Source organism: Mirounga leonina, unplaced genomic scaffold (genome assembly GCF_011800145.1).
Source record: "Mirounga leonina isolate KUSES-001 unplaced genomic scaffold, KU_Mleo_1.0 Mir_94, whole genome shotgun sequence".
Lineage (NCBI taxonomy): Eukaryota > Metazoa > Chordata > Mammalia > Carnivora > Phocidae > Mirounga > Mirounga leonina.
Window position 1 is genome coordinate 35,463,235 of NW_023270855.1, and position 21,626 is coordinate 35,484,860.

Here is a 21,626-nt window from a genome sequence, read left to right on the forward strand (position 1 = left end):
TGTCTTTCTCTGTCAAATAAATAAATAAAATCTTAAAGAAAAAGAAAAAAAAAGAAAATTAAAAAAATTAACTTTGAAAGACTAAAGAATCAGGGGGAAAAAAGCCATGAATTCTATGTGCTGTATTCCCCTAGTGCTGGAGTTTGCCATTCTCATTGATCGGTAAACTTGGTCTTGGCTGTCTGTGCTTGCTGTGATCTTCTGGGGGAGGGGCCTATCACAGTGAGTCTCAAATGTCTTTGCTGGAGGTGGAGACCCGCCCTTGTAGGGGGCCTGGCTAAGTAATGTGCTCGGGTTTGCTCTCAGGAGCTTTTGTTCCCTGCAAGTTTTCGGTACAGCTTTGGAGGACGAGAGTGAAAATGGCAGCCTCCCAATCTCCACTCCAGAGGAGCCGAGAACTCGGGGCCCCAGTGCTCATTGAGCCCCCAGAGAAAAGCCGTCAGTCACTCCTGTCTCCCCAGTCTCCGGCTGCACTCAGCACTCACCCGGCCTGTGACCGAGCATTTCTATCTCTGGCACCTGACCCCGTGTGGAGTCTCCAAACCCAGCAGATCCCTGCGGTGTGTTCCTGTGCCGCTCCTCCTGAGGGAGGAAGGGAAGTCTCCTCGGATCTGCCGCTTGTTGGGTCCCTGCTGGAAGAGTAGTGGTCCCACTGTGCCGCGGATCACGGTTTATGGCAACCCCAAGCTGAGAGCCCACTCCTCGGCTCCGTCTCTGCAGCTGGCTTCTCTGCTCTGATACCTGGGAGCTCTGCCACACTCAGGCACCCCTGGTCTTCCTGTGACCCTGAGGGTCCTGAGACCACACTGTCCCACGAGGGTTCCACACCCTGCTTAGCCACTGGAGTGACGTCCCTTGGCAGAGCCGACTTTTAAAAGTTCCGATTTTGTGCTGTGCTCCTCTATCACTTGTCAGTAGTGGCTGACGGAGGCCCCCTCCCCCGCCGTCTATCCTCCCGAATATCGCCTCGGATTCATTTCTCCACACGTCCTACCTTCCAGAAAGTGGTCGCTTTTCTGTTCAGAGAATTGCTGCTATTCTTTTCTTCGATCTCCTGTTGAGTTCGTAGGTGTTCAGAATGGTTTGATCCCTATCTAGCTGAATTCCTGGGACCAGACGAAATTTAGGTCCCCTACTCCTCCGTCTTCTTGCTCCTCCACTTGGTTTCTCACTTCTTTTTTGATAATTGCCTCACAGGAGAGAATAATTGAGCGTTTGAAAGAACAGCGGGAAAGAGATGATCGGGAAAGACTAGAAGAGATAGAATCTTTCCGAAAAGAGAACAAAGATCTGAAAGAGAAGGTCAATGCTTTACAAGCTGAACTGACTGAAAAAGAGGTGAGTCTGAAAAAACAAATGAACCATGCTGATAGTCCTATTCATAGGAGCCTCAAGATACTAGAGAGTGAGTTTGAGGGGCTGTGTGAAGGCTTTGGGGACATAGTTACCTTTCTTTGGCAACCTGTCTGAGTTCAAAGGAAAATGTTTACTGTAACTCCCTTCATCAGGTTGCCCTATGCCCTCGTCTCTACTCTAACTGCATACAATGTAGCTCCTTGAAAGTTTTCTAGATGTCTTACCACATTTTTGTGGCTTAGAGGATTCTGTATTTTTTAAATGTCCCATGATCTTTTGCTTGGTATAACAACAATATCAATAGTAATAATAACATCTCCCCTAATTGAGGGCCTGTTATATGCCAGTCCTTTTGTTGGTTTCTTTACATTCATTTGTGTTGCTCAACTGGATCATGGAATAATTCCAGGTTAGGGGATATGGTACCATGCTTTACACAAAGTATAGGTTAAATGTGGCTCTTCTTCTGGAATATTGATTTTACATTATGGTAAATAATTTAAAACAGTATTTTCATGCTAGACAAATCATGGATGCAGAATACAAATCCTACCTGCATTTTTTAAGTAAAACAATATACTTTAAAGAAATTTTTTGCCTGGGGGTTATGGAGAGAATGGGTTGGGCTATACTCCCCACACTCTGAGGGATACCTATAACTCCTTTAGTTTGCTTAGGAATACATTGTTGGAGAAGTTTGAAAAGCAACATGACATGTTATTTTGTTCAGGCTCCAAAACTCTGAGATGTGTGCCGTTGTCCACAACTGGCCCGTTCATACTTATTTTTGTCCACAGGAAACACCCAACTCCTTTAGGGCTGTTACAGATTCTTTCCTCCTACTGGGCTATATCACTGCATAGTTGTCGATTTTTCAGCCCCAGATTATTACCTCTGCCCTTGGGTTTTGTTAATTCTATACAAATTAAAGTACTGTCTAAACGAGGAATGCAAGAATGAGAGAATTGATGAGTTACAGAAACAAAATGCATATTCCCTAATATGTAAGCACACTAGTATTTTTGTTTTGTTTTGTTTTGTTTTACAGAGGAGATTATTTCTTTGATATGAAAATAAAGAATGTAAATTCTCTTCCTACTGTTTCACTGCTAAATCTGATTTGGGGCATCTGTAATTACTGTAGTTGGTATGTGACAGAAGGCATGGATGCTTTGACCTCATTTGCAATTTGAATAACTGTTTGCAAGTGTTATTCATGGATTTGCACCTTAAAATTTATATATATATATATATATATATATATATATATATATATATATACACTTATAATTGAAAAGAGATCTTGATGACATTGTGGAGCATAGCTTTATATGAAAATAATTTTGTAAACAATGCCTACATTGTATGATTTCAGACAGGCATTTCAGCAAACATTTATTGTTCCCGTATAGTAATGTGCCTGCCACTGGTATGGGTGTGTCAGTCAATGTTCTACCAGAAAAATAGAACTGTATTAAGAAATTTATTGCAAGGAATTGGCTTACATAGTTATGGGCAGTGGCTAGGCAAGTCTGAAATTCATAGGGTAGGCCATCAGGAAGGGCAGGCTGGAAACACTCCAGTCAGGAACTGGCACAGCAGTCCATAGGTTGATTTCTTCCTTTTCAGGGAAATCTCAGTCCTGCTCTTAAGGCCTTTCAACTGATAGGATCAGGCCCACCCAGATTTGGAGAATAATATCCTTTACTTAAAATCAACTGATGATAGGTGTTAGTCAAAGCTACAAAATACCTCCATTGCAACACCTAGATTAATGTTTGATTGAATAACTGGGGACTATAGCCTAGCCACATTGACGCATAAAGCTATCAGACCTGACAATTTAAAATGTGTAAAGAAAAACAACACATAATTGTTGTCAGCTTATAATTTAGTTGGGGTGATAATCACCTTCGTCATGACAAAATGCCATTTCAAGGTCCTTTATTATTTCTGTGGGAGTGGTATGATAAAGAACATTGAAATTGGAGTCAGAGTTCTGGGTTTGAGACCTGTGTCTTCCTTTAATGGGTCAGGAACCTTGGAGAAGACATTCATGTGAGCCTCAGTTTCTTGACCTGAAAAATGAAAGTGGCTGCTTGTCCTTCAGAGGGTTGTTAGGAGCTGGGTAGTTTTCTGAGTGATGATGGTGTTATCTTCATCAACAAGGTTATTCCAGAGCCCAGGAAGTAGCCCAGACACAAAATATTAGGTAAAATCATTTACTGAGGGGCCACTGTGTGCTTAGTGTCTTTTTAGGTGCTGCAAATGGATATAAAGGAAACTCACAAAATCTGATTTTGGGTAATACCTCAATATTTTAGTTACATTGTTAGATGCTGCTAATAATTTCATGTTTGGTAATAGACATTGCCTTCCTAGCTAAGCAAAGTTATGTTCCATGATATATGCACATATTTACTTCTTGCTTTTTGAAATTCAGACTGTCCAGGGAAGCTCTTGATTTCTGGTTATGATTGATGAGTGGAACAATTTAGGCAACCCATGTCTGAGTTGGGGAGATTCATTATATCTGTTGAATTTGGATTTACAAAGGACTGGGATGTAAAATCTACTCTAAATTTTAAAATAATTTTATCTTTGATTCTATAGAAGGTAATTTTAAAAACATTGGTTATTTTTCTGTTAAAGAAATAGAATTTGATAAAAACAGGATGCTTCTTTTATATTTGATTTGCCTTTTGGGGGGGGGGAAGCATTAAAGTTAGTATTTTCTTTCTATTTGTCTTAGAGTCTGCACGACTTGACAGCAATAAATGTAAATGGAAGGTTCAGCGTGTCTGTTTTGCCATGACATGTAAAGACCACCTTGGGACTTACATCATTAGCATGACTTTGAGACGTGAAACATATATTTACTGACCACACCATTTGGTCACATTTGATTCTACTGCAATTAGATCCTGCTCAGTTCTGTAAGCTGGCCAATTTTAATTTCCTGGCCAGAGCCGGCTATTGTTACCTTAGTAAGACTATATTTACCCTTTCTGTCTAATGCACACTTTATTACTATGCAGAGAATCAATTTATTCAAATTGAAGACTAGTAGAAATTGCAGTGTTTTACTTACTAGTGTTCTTTCCTTTCAGTCTAGTTTAATTGACCTCAAGGAACATGCATCTTCATTAGCCTCAGCAGGACTGAAAAGGGACTCCAAATTAAAATCTCTAGAAATAGCCATTGAACAAAAGAAAGAAGAATGTAGCAAATTGGAAGCACAGTTAAAAAAGGTAAGTGAAGTCCAAGAAAAAAATTCTCATTTTACAATGAATTTATAAAATGGAAAAGGAAGAGATATTTTGCAAAGAAACAAATGCTTTATCTTTTGCTGTCTGCTGATAAGAAAATTAGACACTCTTAACTTATGAAGTCTGCATCAAATTGGCCAGTGAACCTGAAAAAATATCTTAGGTTTCCTGTCTGAAACAAAACTTGAAAAATAGATGAAAATTGTAGTGGAAGTAAAAAAATATTTAAAAAAATAAGCTGCTGCTCCCTGGGTAAATCTCAACTATAAAAAAATAAGTGAAAATGTTTATAACAAATCAAAGAATCTGGGGGCCCCCTTTTATGTTGATAAACTTATACTACCTTCAGAAGTAGGTCAGTTTTTGTATGGGGAACTTTGTAAAGGTTTACCTGACAATATTAAATTTCTAGGAGTCCATCCAAATAGTCAAAGTCCCTAGAATATCTGTGGGATGACTATTGGTACTTAACCAAAAATGACTTTCATATCTTAGAAAGCTTGTTGAATGTAGAAGGCTTTGGAAAAGAAAACAGGATCTTTATATTGCAGCATTAACATGTTTTCTCTGAACTGGACATTTTTGTGGAGCATATTTCCAGTCATGCATCATTCCTTTGACTTTTTCCCTGTGTTGTTTGGTATGTCTGCACTCATTGTTCACATAAAACTCATAACTTTATGAGTTTAAGCATTTTGTTTCCCTTTGACAACTTATAAACTTAATTCAAGAGAGGTGATAAGAATCTAAATAATCAAGCAAAGCATATAATAAAATTTGACTATGTATAATTTATAGCACACTGGAATGGGGATTTATTTGCTAAAGTTATGAAAATATATGATGTGGATGATAGGGATGTTAAAGCATCATATATCTGTGGAGAAATTTCTCTGAATATTTAAAAATTGAATATACTATTTTGTATGAGGCAATATATAACTGAAATGTGATTATACTCTGTTCATGGAATTCTAGGAAACTATCCTGAGAAATTTCACACTAGTAAAGTCTCCTTACTGAAAAAGATAGAGATCAAATCCCTCTACAGCAAACCAGCAAGAAAATCTCTGTATTGTAGAATCTACTTTCCAATCCACTCAGCGTCTCACTTTTTTCCAGCGATATCTAGTTAAGCAGAAATCTCGAACAATAAATAGAAGAACTTAAATGGCCCATTTGAGGGTGCTTAAGTGGCAATTGACTTGGCTATTTATGTATTGGGTGTATGATAATACATTCTTGATACATATATGAATGTGTTCTGTAATATGTTATACATATCAAGAAATGAACTTAGGAAAGGTACTTTTAATTTAATGAGCAGTTTTGTGATCACAAGGCAACTCTAAGATAACTGTGTAAGAACTTCATTGACTCACTTTGCATTAGCTTACATCAATTGCATTGTGCTGAGTCCTGAAGAAGGACCTCAAATCGACCTGCCCATGAAAGATACCTTCATCAACTCTGCATAGCCATGGTGGAGCTGAGGACAGAACATCTATTATTTCTGCAGATACATACTCGACATGCTCCCTTTTAGTGTAAGTCACCTATGGCATTTGAAACCCTCTAGTAATTAAAAGGAGGAGTTTCCCATATTGACACAGTTTCCATGTATATAACTTGACTAGTTTAATAACTGAATGTCTATGCATTTCAATTTAGCTTCTTTCAACGTAGCTCTGATTTGCCCAAAGAATCACTCAGAGCATGTGGTTTCCTTAAACTCTCAGGTAGACATTCTGTGCTGAAATTCACAGAGCAAATCCTGTAAACATTTTAGCATTATTCTTGACAATGTTTTAACATTCTGCCACATCACCAGGATTAAAGTAACAAATATGGTTGTCTTGCTGTAAGGACCTATTTAATTTATGAAAAGATAACTTATTTCTAAGTATATAAATAATGTTTGCTTATACTATCTCCTAAATGCATAGTACAGTGAAATTAAATAAGGTAATTATAATTTAAATATTTTCATACCTAACCTGCAGATGCTATTTTGTTATTTTTGGTTCTCTAGCATCGACTAAATTCAAAAGTTTAAAATATTTTTTTCTAGTAGTCTTTAATTTCTGGTAATAAATAGTTCCGTAAAAACCTCAAGTACCCATCACCTTAAAAAGAATTGAGATCTACATGAAATATTTGAAAATATAAGCCAACAGTATGTGAATATACATATAAACACATCATTTACTCATGGAAAAATAAGCAGCTATAAAAGCTTAGGAGTGTCTGGGCCCCCTTTTAAATAAAAGGGTATGTGACTTGTGAATAAAATATTAAGGGTTACTAAATGAAAGCTGGAAACATAATAGTTTTATTATGTCATAAATAAACCATGAATTCCCAATGGAATTTTGCTCAAGATTTGTGAGCGTCCGTGTATTTTTACCATAAAATATACACATCCTAGATGTGTTTAGCTGAACAGAAACCTTGTTTGCCAGTGACAATGGGATCCAAATTGTGATTTAAATTTATTTTTGTCTTATGAACAATTCTTGACATCGGTAAGGTGAGTTTTTACATAAAAGTTTGTAGAGAACATTCACATGCCTAGTTACTTTTAACCCTTTATTGCACTGTTAATTTAAGTCTCCAAATACTTCATGATGAAAAATGGTTATAGGCAGAAAAGGAACTGTTCCTTATACATTGCATCCCACATCTTAAAAACAATGCCATCAAATATTCATGTGTGAGGAAAGTTTTCCTGTTATTAATGAGGTTGATAAAATGATAGTAAGCACAATGCACAACAACGAGTTATGAGTGTGCTTTACAAATTAACTGCATTCATTAATCTTAAGTAGACACCCATGGGTTGAGAAGAACCTCATTAGTGATATGTGGATAATTTTGTATGTGGTATTCAATATGTCGAAATAATTTTACCTTATCTAACTAGAAATCAGTTGAGAAGCAACAAATCAAAATGTTATGATTTGGTAGTTTTCCAATTAATACCATCTTTGAGGAGAGTGGGTTTTTTTTTAAGCATGGTAAAATTATCATTTACTTCATCAAAGTTGAACAAATGAAAAATTCAGGCTCTTTAAAGGAACATGTCTTAGCTTCAAGCAAAGTGAAAGTTCCTACAGTATTTCACTTTCTATAACTTGACGTTGAGCCCCAAAGAAATAGAACCCGAGAGTGATATTTAAGATAATACTCAGTACATTTAAATCCACAAAAATTTAAATCTTCTACACAAAATAGACTGGAGAGCTTTAAAAATTCTGATGCACTTGGAACATTATAGGATAGTCACTAAAAATTACATTTTTATTAATTATGAACTAACAGTAGAAGCTGGTAATGGGCAATGGATAATACTGTATTTTGGTTCCCTTTATTCTTCCTGATGACTTAATTTTTTTCTTCTCCCATTTACTGTTAATTCTGTAATGTTTTGCTTACTGATATTTTGCTATTGCTAACCTGCTGTTTGCTGATCTATATTTTCCTAAAATTAGACTGAATAGAAACTTCAGGCTTGTGTTAATATAAAAGAAGAGCTATAAATTCAATGATAAGATTTAATTAATCTTTTATTATTACCATCTTTGAAGTTCAGGTAATAAATTGCAGGCTTGGCCAAAAGTACTTCTTCTGATTCATTGCTAGAGGCCAGCACTTCATGTATTATCAAAAGTGGACAGCTTTCTTTATTTCATGGGTTATTTAACTTGAGAAAGGGAAAGTAACACAAACCTTAAATTTCTTATTCCAGCTATTCTTTTTTAGGAGCCAAAGTCAACATTTCTATTTCCCTAGAGCCTCTCACTTTCACTGTGGAATGTTTAGAAACTGAAATTTCTTCTTTTTGAACAACCAGTTCGTCTGTGCAAATGCACTGGATTTGTTGAGCTAATGCTGTTTTTCTGGATCTTTCCTTCTTTCCCTGTCTGTGCTTCAATGCCTCCCCAACTTTGCAATGTAGCAAGCTGAGCAGTTGTTCAATCAGATGTACAATCCAGTAAGTCATTTCTGAAAGTTCCCGCTGTAACATATCAAAGCATGAGGATCCATTGATCACATGTCACAGTGTGCCATACTGGGGAGGTTTCAAAAATATATATGAGTCTCTTCCCATTTCCGTTCTGTCAAAAGAAATGACCTGTGCAAAGGCCACTGCCATTTCTTTTGAATGTGAAATTTAAAAATTAAGAACTTAAGAAAACATTGCCAGCTCTGATATTACCTCCGTCTTAACTTCAACTTTAAGGCTATAGAGAAGCGGAGGTCAGCTGCGTATCTAGGCTCATGGAACTCTTTCTTAGTTCCTTCTAACTCAGAGTTACCTATATGAAAAGGGATAGCATTTGTAAAATAGCAAGCAAGTCGATGTAAATTACATTCAAATGATAGAAGTTAAAATAAGGTTAGATTTAAAAATAGGGCTATGCTCTCTGAGATTGGTAAATGCCTAACATTATTGTGGGTTTTGTAAAAGTTAAAAACATGTCATTTGGTTGAGGACGAACTAAAATATAGCCTCCTAATAACAGATAGTAACAATTCTGATTATAGCTTAATGGTACACAAAACAGGTAACTAGTAAAAATATATGTAAAACGGCTGGCCCAGATGCCACCACTGATTTTTTTATCCTCATGACAGGTGTACATTTATATGAAGCAGTTTATTTGTTTCTTTAAGTTATTAAAGAAGAAAGACCTTTTTGTTTTGTCAACTCAACTGGCTTAACTGGGTGAAATATTACCTAAAGGTGACCAGAATTTATCATTTGGCAGATGTGATCTGTGCTATCATGCATTCTAATTACCTCCTATTTATGAATTCCCATCATGGCAAAATGGAATAGCATAGATAAAGGAAACAATTCAGCCCAAAACTTTTTGTTAAGCTGCTATTCCAGAATACATACATACAGCATGATACACAAGATGCTTGGGTGTATTTAATTAGATTCAACCTCCGCCCTCCATTCTTTAAAACAAGTTTTATTTTTGCAAACAATTTCTCAATTTCCGTTGGTACATCTTTATTTAACCTCTTTCCCCAAATATGATTTTTAGCAGAGCAGGAAAAATAATTCAAATTTCCTATCCCTTAACATTTGATTGGGAGTGTTATTTATTATTATTTAGGGTTTTTTTGGGGTGGGAAGGCAGAGGGAGAGAGAGAATCCTAAGTGGGCTCCACAGCTAGCACATGAGCTGGACAAAGGTCCTGATCTCACAACCCCAAGATCATGACCTGAGCTGAAATCAAGAGTCAAATGCTTAACCCACTGAGCCACCCAGGCGCCCCCTTGAATGGGAGTGTTAAGAAGCAGGCTCTACACAATGGGTAGGTGAAGAAAGACAAGATTGGAATACCTTTAAGCTTGAAAATTGACCCTGGGAAAAATGACTATTTTCTTTAGATCATTTTTAAAAGATGTAAAATGATCCCAGTGAAATTGTTTCACATTTACTAGTTGGGGACAGGAAGAAAACCTAAGTATATCACATTTTGGGTATGTGCAGGACAACTGGGGAGGGCTTTTTTCCTGTAGCAGCAAGGAGTTATCAGAATCACGATAGGATTTCAGCATCCCTGTCTGAATAGGTAGGACCAAAGAAATAGCTCTGTTAACTTTAAGACCATTTCCAGAAATATTGATGATATGGCACTTACTGGACTTTTCAACCACAGTGGTGGGTCTCCAGGAAGCAAAAACAAACTTTTTTCCTTGAATTAATTAAGCTAACCCATTGGTTTGGCATCCTGGGAGTATAGCCAGCCTCTCATTATTTTAACTCTCCCTGTCTGCAGATATTCTCAGGGTCCAGTTCTTTATTGGACTGATAGGGATGCAGTATGATGGATTTTCTTTCCTTAATAGTCTTTAAAAAAATAATCATGTTATTCTGATTATAAAAATAACATATGGTCACAGTGGAGAATTTGCAAAAGTATGGAAGTATAGGACAAAATAAAATGACAAGATGTCTCCTGGCACAAGGATAATCACTAGGAGCATTTGGGGGGTTCCCTACCCAGACATCTTTTTTGTTATTCTTATCCTCTCCTTTCTCCCTTTCTCTCTCTTTCCTTTCTCCCCCTTTCTTCCCTTTTTTCTTCCCTCTCTCTCCTTTCTTCTCTTCTTTTTCTCATTTAATACTTTTATTTTCCTTTCACCAAATTGTGTCAGTGTTTATTGAATTGTATATTCTATTTTTATAACATATCATCAGCATTTTCTCCAATAACTAACTATTCTTCCAAAACACTATCTTATTGATTATGTGATATTTCACTGTATTTACTCATTCCCCAAATGTTGCTCATCTCCCCCCGCCCTTTTTTTTGCCAGTATATAATGCTCTGAAAAACATCTTCCCATATTAATCTCCTCACATTTCTATGTTTGTCATGGAATAAATACCTGGCCAGTGATTTTTCAAAGCTCCCAATAGTTCTTATTGTGTTGCATTTTAGAGAAGTTCTGCCATGACACTTTTCTTTCAGCACTGGATAAAGGCAGCCTTTCTGCCACACCCTGACCAACCCCGAGAAGTGTCCTTTTTCATAACTTGGACAAATGCATAGGTGGATTTTTTTTTTTGTCATTTTAACTTTATTTTCTTTAATCACTAGAATGGTTGAGGTTTTTAAAACATTTATTAGCTGTTTGTATTTTTCTTCTGTGAATTGTTTCTTTTGGTCATGTAAGCACTTGTTTTTGAGTTTACCGTTTTGTTCATTGGTTTGTATGAATCATTCTATACATTATATAGAAACTTTGTCAGATTTGTGGCAATATTTCATTTCATTTAAATTTTTTAAAAAGATTTTTTATTTATTTGAGAGACAGAACGAGAGAGCAAACGCGGGAGAGGGGAGGGACAGAGAGAGAAGGAGAAGCAGGGAGCCAGATTCAGGGCTCAGTCCCAGGACCCTGGGATCATGACCTGAGCGCCAAAGGCAGATGCTTAACTGACTGAGCCACCCAGTCACCCCTCATTTAAAATTTTTTAATAAAGAAAACTATAACTATTTTTAGGTTTCTTGACCTGTGTTTCCCTTTAGAATTTTCTCATTTTCTTTAGGCTTAGAAGTCATTCTCTGATTTCAAGAATAGGCACTCACATTTAAAACTTTTTAATGTTCCTTTTACATCAGTTTAACCCCTTTATCTGTCTTTAGTATATTTTGATTCATGTTGAGAGGTAAAGTTTTAACATTATATTTTTTTAAATGATCAACTAATTATCCCAGCACCATTTATCAAATAATTCTTTAACCACTGTTCTTCATACTATTTCAATGTATACTAAGTTCTCATCTAGATGAATGTCTTAATTTCTGAGCTGTTCAGTTTTATCAATGTCTGTTGCTTTTTGGGACAGAATTTTAATTATTGTGGCTTTATAATATTTTTAAGTATCTAGTCAAACAAATTCCACCCTAATTTTTTCTGCTTTTCATTTCATTTTGTTTTTGTGTGCTTAGCCTTTAATTCTCTATCATTCCAAGTAAACTTCAGGCTCACCTTGTGAACTAAAAAGCACAACTGTTGGTGATTTTAATTTGAATTATTCTCAACCTATAAAATAATTTTAGAATGATATCTTTCCAATATAATTTCTTCTAATTCATGAACTTGATACAACTTTTATTTATTACATAGATCTTTTACAGTAAAGGTTTGATATTTTCCTATTATAGTCCTGTGATATTTCAAGGATAGTTCTAAGTATTACTATATATATATAATTATTATATATAGTATATAGTATCTATATATATAATTAATAATATATATATCATTACTATATATCTATATCTAGATAGCTATATCTATATATAGATAGGTATATCTATCTATATATATAATTTTCAAGTTACTAAAATTTATGTGAACTTAATTTTTGGTGAATGCTCTATTTCTCCTTTTATTTTCTAGCCAGTTATTGGTACCTAGGAAATTTCTTTTATTATTGTATGTTTATTTTGAATAAGGCCACCCTACAAATTTTGGTGAATTATAACTTAATTGTTTTTGTTAAATAAGATCATTTTACAGTCAGATCTATGTCCATTTATCTAAACTAAATCAGAGTAAATAGAGATTCAGCTTTGAAGTTTTCCTGGGAACATTTTTTTCCTGGAGTAGAAATAAACCTACTTTTGAAACTCTTTTACTTTTACTTTAGTCACCCAGGTACTAAGTGATGCTGTAATTCCATTTCTTAGGAATCTAAAATTTTGTCTTTGTATCCTTATTATTTCTTATAATAATAACCTTTCTGCAGCTTAACTACCAGTCTCTACTCCTGGAGGAGTTTTGTCTTGTCATTATAAATACTATGCAGATTATCTTCAGTTGAATTCTTTTTCTTCCCTTGGTTCTTAATTCCAGACAAATAATATGGTTTATTCATCAGTCTCAAATACCTTCTTTGCTGTAGCCCTAGTAGTTATTATGCCCAGAGATGGTATCCAGAGGTCTCTTATGAATTTTTAATAAAACTTTAGAGCTTCTGGCTCCTAAATTTAGTGCATTGAATAATATTCTTGTTGCTGCAAGGCAAATGACTGATTTGGAGGCACCGAGGACAACTTTATGACTGGCCAGGGTACACTTGAGACCACTCTGATGTGCTTCCACACATGTGAATTTCCCCCCTTGCCTGGTCACTGTCCATTGAAATCCTATCTTTTCTCCAAATGCATCTTTTGCAGGGCTCACATTTTATGTAACAGTTTATAAGAAAAAGACCAAGCATTTTTCCAGTGTAGAGAGAGAAAAAATGTCTTACTAATGTTCATTGAGGTCTTCCTGACTTATAGATCATCATAGGACTCTGCAATCCCAAGGACATGGTGGACTGCATTATAAATGCTTTCACAGTCACTGTTTAGGTACAGTGGTTTATTTTTGTGATTTTTGAGGACGATTTATGAAAATTATTTAATTCACTCATAGCCTAGTCCCCCCAACACAATGGAGAATTACAAATATTTAAGAGATAATTCACAACGTGCACATAGCATGTGTAAACACATGCATACACCTCACACTTGCTCCAGGCTTTCAATATCTAAAGAACTCAAGTAATATTTGTAATAACTTAAGATTTGAAGTCACGTGTTTTATTTCAGAACATCCAGATAATTACTTCAGTTCTTTACTTTGCTACTTTTATGAAATTCCATAGTTAAAAGGGATTACATTATAATTGTATTTTTGTTTAAATAGTTTTAAAAACTATTAAGCATACAGTTGGTTCTTTTTATTTTGTATGTGTGTGACCATAAGAAAAATCATTTTGAACATTCGTTCATTTATTTAAAAATATCCTATTTGTTCTGTCTATGAGAAAAGTTTCATTTTGGAATAGTTGTTATAATATGAAAATTGTGAGTATTCGGGATGTACTTAGCTAGAATTGTAAAAGAAGTTTCCTTTAGAACTAAGTAGTGTAAGAATCCAAGATTCGTCATTATTAGATTCTGAATGTACTATTTAGGCTCAGCTTTTATATTTGGTATTAATTAATTGGATTTAAAATAAAATGTAAATTTTATAATATGTTGAAGTTCTATAATCACCCTTAAAACCTTTATTTTTAAAAGTAAGGTTTGTTCGTAGCTCAGAATTATGTGAAGGTTGGAACTTCTTTTAGAAGATTGAAATAAAATACAATGTTTAAAGTAGTTTATATGCCCTGTTCTGCTGCTCAGATATGAAAGGAATGTTTAAACCCCCCAAAGTGCTGCAATCAAGAATCATATTTTCACTGTGCATAAATTTAACAAATTATTGCTAAAACCCATAAGCAGCAGGGAAGAAAAACCATCAGACTCATTAGTTAGTGTTCTGCTTGTGCTTTATGATCATGACTAATCATTTGTTTATTTTGAAAGAAATGACTTCTTTAGATCGTTAGGCCCCATTTCAAAGAAAGAATGCTATATAATATTATAATTGAATATTCCCTGCCCAGTTTCACAGCAGGTTTCTGGGCCAAAGTTAATGCTTTCCTTTCTAGGCACTTGGAATGATGAACTAGAATTTTATTGAAAATAATCAACGTCCAACCTTTACAAGAGAATTATTAATAAACTTGTGATTTTTCATATTGATACTATCAATCCCTGGTTTGGCTTAAGTCACTTTTTGCTCCTAACTTTAATTTAAATACAATATTAACCTGAAGCTTTGCCTTATTTCCTGAAATAGTTCTAAATTTTATAATTAAAATAGCCACTAGGCATTGTTACGTACTACTTGTCCTAAGTCATGGCCAGATTTCTCTTCTGTGCTTGATTCAGGCTTTCAAAGTCAGTTCACATCAAAATTCCAAGGCTTGCCCACATCAGTGAGGCTCCAGAGTTTGTTCTGATTATTCCCATTTGTGGGGAAATTTCCTTACATGTGGAAATGTAGGAAAACATAATTGGGGGATTCTCAGAACTTACTGATCTAATATGCAATATGGACATTTCCGAAATACTCTTTTCCCAATTTTCTGTGTTTTTGTGAGATGCTTGAGAGTTGCTCTAAAAGTTACCAGAAATATGTTAAAGGCATAACCAAATACCTGGATTTGCCTATAAACTGACTGGTTTAATCAGCAAAATTAAATCTCTACATTAAGAAAAGAATGCTCATTCATATATTTTTTTTTTTTTTTTTTGGTTTTAATGACTGGTGGATGTCTTTGAAAGTGACAGTGTTCTTCCCTATTTTTATAATAAGTAGCTTCTAGAACCATTAAATCCACATCAATCTGCATTTTCAAGAGTTAGATTCCTGACTAATGAAGAGAGGGGACAAAGTTGATGTGCCTTAGAATGAAATGGGCTGTCACTTCCCCACCTTTTGGGGGAGCTAATTTCAAGTCAACAGATCCATAAGGGGAAATATTTGCTGTGTATTTTTAGTTTAAACTCTGAATGGGTCAGAATGCCATGGTAGGAATTTGTTCAGATAATCATTATTCAAATATATATATATTATTTTCTTCTGCAGTATCTAAAGTATGTTAAGTCCAATTCTGTTATCTACTTTTAATCCCCATCAGGAGCTACCATTCTAGGTTAAAGAACCCATGTTATATTTTGAAAAGGCAAGAGCATTGCTAAATACTAACAAAGTGCTTCCTTCACTTCATTTTTAGAGGAGGCTCTGGCCTTATAACTTGGAAGGAAGCATTGCTTTCTAAGCTCAATTTCCTCCTATATTTCTTTTCTTTTCTTTTTTTTTTTATATATTTTATTTATTTATTCATGAGAGACAGAGAGAGAGAGAGGCAGAGGGAGAAGCAGGCTCCCAAGGAGCATGGAGCCCGATGCGGGACTCGATCCCAGGACCCTGGGATCATGACCTGAGCTGAAGGCAGACGCTCAACCATCTGAGCCACCCAGGCGCCCCTCCTCCTATATTTCTTTAGTATAGTATAACCCTCATGTTTGTAGATCATAGTATAACACACTCATGCTACACTGCTAACAATTTCAGCCCATCCTCTGAAAAGTTATGATTCAAGCTGAATAGAGGTGGTTACCTGCAATATCTTTTATAAATTCTGTGGAGACTTTTGCCCCCACTACTGGGGTTGGATCAGGGACTCACCAGCTGTCAGTCAGGTGAAACTCTCCTCCCTTGAGTCTTCACATGGGCACTAGCGATGACCCAGAAGCAACTGTTACTCATCCATCTCTATATGACTCTTTCTTAAAGCTTTCTATTGACTTAACAATTTTTAAATGGTATCTATTTACACCTTTATTTCATAACCCTTTGGGGAATTCTGGCACCTATCATTGATATGGAGATGTATTTCACTCAAAGGTATTCTTGTGGTTGCCTATTCCTTTTAAGAGGAAGAATCATTAGCACCTACAAGTATTATCTAAGAGATACCAGGCTAACTGTAAACTTGGCTATGATCTGTTTTAATAACATGATCTAACTTAAATATCACATGAGGCCAACAGTGGTCTAGATTCAGGCATGTCTTCCTAGGCTTTCTGTACTTCTAAACATCCTATGAGTCCTTTAACCATATTCGTTTGTTCGGTTGAAAAGATTACCAACCCACCTAATTTCACACAGTACCGAAAGCTGGCCTTGGGTTATCTTCTCTTCCCAGAGCTAAAATAAAGAATGTGCTCAGTTACCCATTCACCAGTAGACTGCTTTTTCTGTAAGCCTAGCAGGGAGGCTTCTCTAAAGATGTATGTAGTATCTTGATGAGAAACTAAATAGACCTATTAACTTAGCTGTATAACAAGCCCCACTGGTGGGATGCATATCATAAAATAATACTCATAATAAGAACACAAGTGAATAATACCTTCTCCGTGTTTGTTATATGGTAGCTTTTGCTGTCCTTGGAGAGGCTAGCTCCTTTGCCCGTAGTAGTCATAAGACACAGGGCTAGATTTAGAAGCTAGGTCTCACAACTAGTAATTATGTGCCCATTTACTAAAAATAATGATAATAATAATCGTAAGAATAAAAACAACCAAAATAAAGCACAGTGGCTAACTGAACTGCTAGCTCTTTGTGAATCTTTAAATCAGAGTCAAGAAAGGAATCTTAACTCAAATCAGAAACACGAAATCAAGGCATATTTATATTTGTTTTGTGTGTTTCTAGCACAGCTCATGAATTCTTTTTTAAAGATCTTAATATTGTTGGTCAGGTAGTTTGAGAAAATGTCATGAAAAAGCTTTTTAGTTGCCATAAAATCATGGTAATATGGCCTAAAAGTGGAAGAGAATTAACATCAATATTTTGTTTTCTTTTTCTTAGGAATTTTTAAAATTATATTTTCAGTGCTTTTCTGATACAAGAGTAATGAATTGATTCTTATCACAAATAGAAATAAGTATATGGAGTAGTTATTTTCTTTTAAAGTAGAATATCGACTCTACATTTTAAAAGTGGAGATTAACAAATTTAAATACTCATTACTTCAATTTAAAATAAAATTGTTAGATGAATAAACTTCTAAAGGCATATTAGCTCAGAATTCTCTTTCAGATTATTTTAATTATACTGAAAAAGCTCACTAATCTATTAGAATGAAATCTAATATATACACTAAGTAAATAAAAATAAATGCTTTCTGAGAAATGTTGGTAAAAGGGAATAAGCCAGTACATGATAGTAGTGTTGAATTGATAAATTTCTCCAAGTTCTTTTTGCATAGTTGAGTTTATTTCTTGAATAAGGAAATCTTAGATTAAAGAACATGAAAGCAAATTATTTTCCTCCTATCCTCATGCTTAAATAATATGTTACATGCAAGAATATTATTCTAAAAATGATTATTTTGTCATAAATAAGAAATTTATTTTTATACTAATTTTTTTAATTTTTTCAACTAAATCATTGCAAAACCTGTCAACCTTGTAACAGTAGTACTTATTACTATTAATTTTTCTAACCATGCATGATTCATTTAACCCCACAGTAGCTGTAGCTTGCTTGCCTTGTTTTTTCCCTGAAATTAAACAAAAAGATATAAAAACACAATGAACATCTGTTCTATATAGCAAGACAGCAGAACAACTTAAGTCCTAATAAATTGTTAACATTGTATGATTTCACACATGGATTTTGGAGATACATACATATATGACTTCTCTGAACTTTCTCTGTTGAATGTGCACTGTTGTTAAACTACTTGTTTTTTCCCTGCCTACTCTTTGAAGAAGTCAATTAGGAATAATGGGAAACAAGGGGTAGGCAAAACATTGCAGTGCAGTGTTATTTCCATCTGTCTGAGAATATTTCAGCCAAAAGTTTCTTTTGGGTAACACACTTTCAGACACAAAATCACAAATACTTTGGCTGCAAATTATTCTGCAGTGTTTTTGCTGTGTTGCCTGTGTGTGTTCTTGTGTGAGAAGCTGCCACCCACCCATGCATGTGTTTGCAGATTCTCGTCTGTGTGCTTGTTCATGAATTAGCTCATCTTCCTCCTGGTTCAGGTTAAATTTAATAAAGAGAACAAGAATTTATGGGTATGACTGTTAGCTGGAAAGCCCTTCCTCACTTGCAAGTCTTTCTGTCAACCTACATCTTCTGCTGAAATTTCTCAGTGGGATGGTGTTCGGTGATCAGTCAACCAGTCTTTTACATGTTACCTGGCTTTACATAGACCCTCAATGGTTCTTGGAAAAATAATTTAATATTGTTTTATCTCAGTTTCTCTACTGGAAAAGGAAGCTGTTGGTATGAATCACCTCCTTAACTGTGAGGAGTTGAATTGTGTTAGTTCTGCTTGCCAAAGCAACAGGAATAAAGATATCACGGTGTCTCACCCCACCCATCCCCCATTTCTTGGTGGGGGAAAAAAAAACCCCAAAAGTAGTAACATTTAATGCAACAAAATATTAACAATAAAAGAAACTCTCTTGTGAAACTGTAATAAATTTAAAATCAGCATTGTTTTAAGGTAGCTGAAATGTGTGATTTTCCATTTTGCCTTTTAACTGACAGTATACCCATAATTCTTGATGGTTATTATTTTTCCTCCAAAGATAATTTCTGGGCCATTGGTTACTACACTACCTATCGTTCTAAGTTGTTGTCTTAACTACATTCTTTAAAAATATAATGTTGAAGGCTCATAATGTTGAAGATGACTCCAGGATGAACCCCGAGTTTGCAGACCGAATAAAACAACTTGATAAAGAGGCATCTTACTACCGTGATGAGTGTGGCAAGGCCCAAGCGGAAGTTGACCGGTTGCTGGAGATCCTCAAGGAGGTGGAGAATGAAAAGAATGACAAGGACAAGAAGATTGCAGAACTTGAGAGGTAAATTTTGCAGTCATGTTGTGAATTGTCAGCAGCGAGTGAACATGGATTGCTTAGTTGCCCATCACAGGTTGTAGTGGATTTGGAATGCACATTCATTTTCAAGTTGGAAATGAGGTATGTATGAGGAATAGGACCTGTTAGGGATGACGTTATGTTTCTGTGGGATACTCAAGAAGGCAATTGGCTTATCTTTTGAGGGGTTATGTACTTCTTAAGTGTTTAAGAAAGTAATGGCCAAGTTTCTTGAGTGATGTCCCTCATCTAGCATGTGTGCCAGCAAAGTGTGTGAGAAATTGAGGCTCTGACTACTTGAAAGTTTTTTTGTTTTTTGTTTGTTTTTTTCCCATGAAAGACAAGCATTTGTGGTTTAGATTTGTTTCAAGCAAAGAATATATTTGGCAATTCATCCAAGATAGGAGAAAGGGAAAGGAGCTCATATCCTTTGGATGTTTTTTGGCACACCACAACAAATTCATCTTGGAATGTATCTTTTAAGAGGACCTTATAGCATTTGTTAAATAAATATGTTTGAATAGGGTCTAAGGCAGGCCTAGCTGATAGCAAATTCTGTCTAAAAACAAAGAAGGTTATAGCAGGGTTCCAGAGTATTTAGATTTTCAGATAAATCGTATCCATATTGCATTTATGTATAAGATAGACTCTAAAAATTAAGCTTTCTATCAATGCTTTTTCCTATATTTCATATAAGGAAAGAATTTCTGAATAACGTAACTCCATTACGTCCGAGGATTTCTTATTGGTTCAGCAATAAGGCAGAATTTGTCTTTCCTAGATTCAGTCCATATGGAAGAGATCAACAAATTTTGAATAAATCAGTGAATGTTTGCCAGCTCTGATCAAGACACTCACGAGACCCGACAGAAGTTTAAGACAAAAGTGGAGTAGCTCTCTGTGGCCTGTGGAAAGATCATGGGCTGTACTGACAGAAAGATCTGGGTTCAAATTTTGCTTCTGCTTTGTGCCGGCTCTGTGACCTTAAATCTTGTTAGAAGTGAATCTCTAACAATCTTTTAAAATGTATCATCCTTTTCAGGTGCCAAATCCTCGTAGGATAGTTACATCATTAGGAATAGTTGAATGCTAAAACAAATAAATTCTCAATATTTTTTTTTTTTAAGAATTTTATTTGTTTATTTGACGGAGAGAGACACAGCGAGAGAGGGAACACAAGCAGGGGGAGTGGGAGAGGGAGAAGCAGGCTTCCCGCGGAGCAGGGAGCCAGATGCGGGGCTCGATCCCAGGACCCTGTGATCATGACCTGAGCCGACGGTAGACACTTAACGACTGAGCCACCCAGGCGCCCCATAAATTCTCAATATTAAGTGGCCGTGTATTAAATGGATAGGTCAGTTCTCAAATTTTCAACATTTTCAAGGATAGTATTTAATATATTCAAACTCTAAATCAATTAATATTTCACTTAAAAATCTTAGTATTAATTTGATGATAACCAGATTTTTATACAGTGTGACCAATTTTAGTGATTAAATCAAGAATTTCTTTTCCTGAGATAAGTATACAAATTAAAATCCTTAAAGGCTTAATTTTAATTTTAAAATGCGGGAATGTTCTGTCTATTGGTTCTTAAAAACACTGTTAATTTTAGATGTATCTACATGTCTACTTTGGAATTATATATTAGGACCAAAATTTTTCTTAAAAAGCTAATGTGAGATCACAGGGATGTTACCATCACATCTCTTTTATTGGTGAGAAAACTGAGACCCTGAAAGGTTGAATTACCTCTTGGAGATTGGTCCTGTGATGAGAATTCAGCAAAACTATAACGTATGTTTCCTGACTCCTAGTCTACTGTTCTGAGAAGCTGTGAGCCTCTGAAGGGCGTAATATTATCTATGCTCTAGATAATATTAATAATAGTAATTACAATAACAGTAATAGATTATGTATATTTTATGCTCACAGTGTGTATCAGGTACTCTGCCGAGCACTTGACCTGCAGTACTATATACCATTTAATCTTTACCCACATCACAGAAAGTATCATTATCTTCATTTTATAGATGAGAAAACTATGACTTATACGGATTAAGTAACTTCCTAAAGCTTTCAGAGTCTGTAAGATTCAAAGTCAGAATTTGAACCCAGGTCTAACAGGTTAGTGACTGAGAACAATCCTGTCCAACAATGAGCCAGAAGGAAGAAGTT

The 21,626-nt window shown here is 35.3% G+C and overlaps 1 protein-coding gene across 1 annotated transcript in view; it reads left to right on the plus strand.

The window, feature by feature from the left end:
* Window positions 1–21,626, plus strand: part of LOC118005512 (ERC protein 2-like) — a 137,580-nt gene that overhangs the window by 15,473 nt on the left and 100,481 nt on the right. The window contains exons 3-6 of the mRNA XM_034997433.1: window positions 1,198–1,338; window positions 4,467–4,607; window positions 8,584–8,619; window positions 19,240–19,433. Coding sequence (XP_034853324.1) covers window positions 1,198–1,338; window positions 4,467–4,607; window positions 8,584–8,619; window positions 19,240–19,433 — 512 coding nt within the window. The remainder of the gene's footprint in view (window positions 1–1,197; window positions 1,339–4,466; window positions 4,608–8,583; window positions 8,620–19,239; window positions 19,434–21,626) is intronic.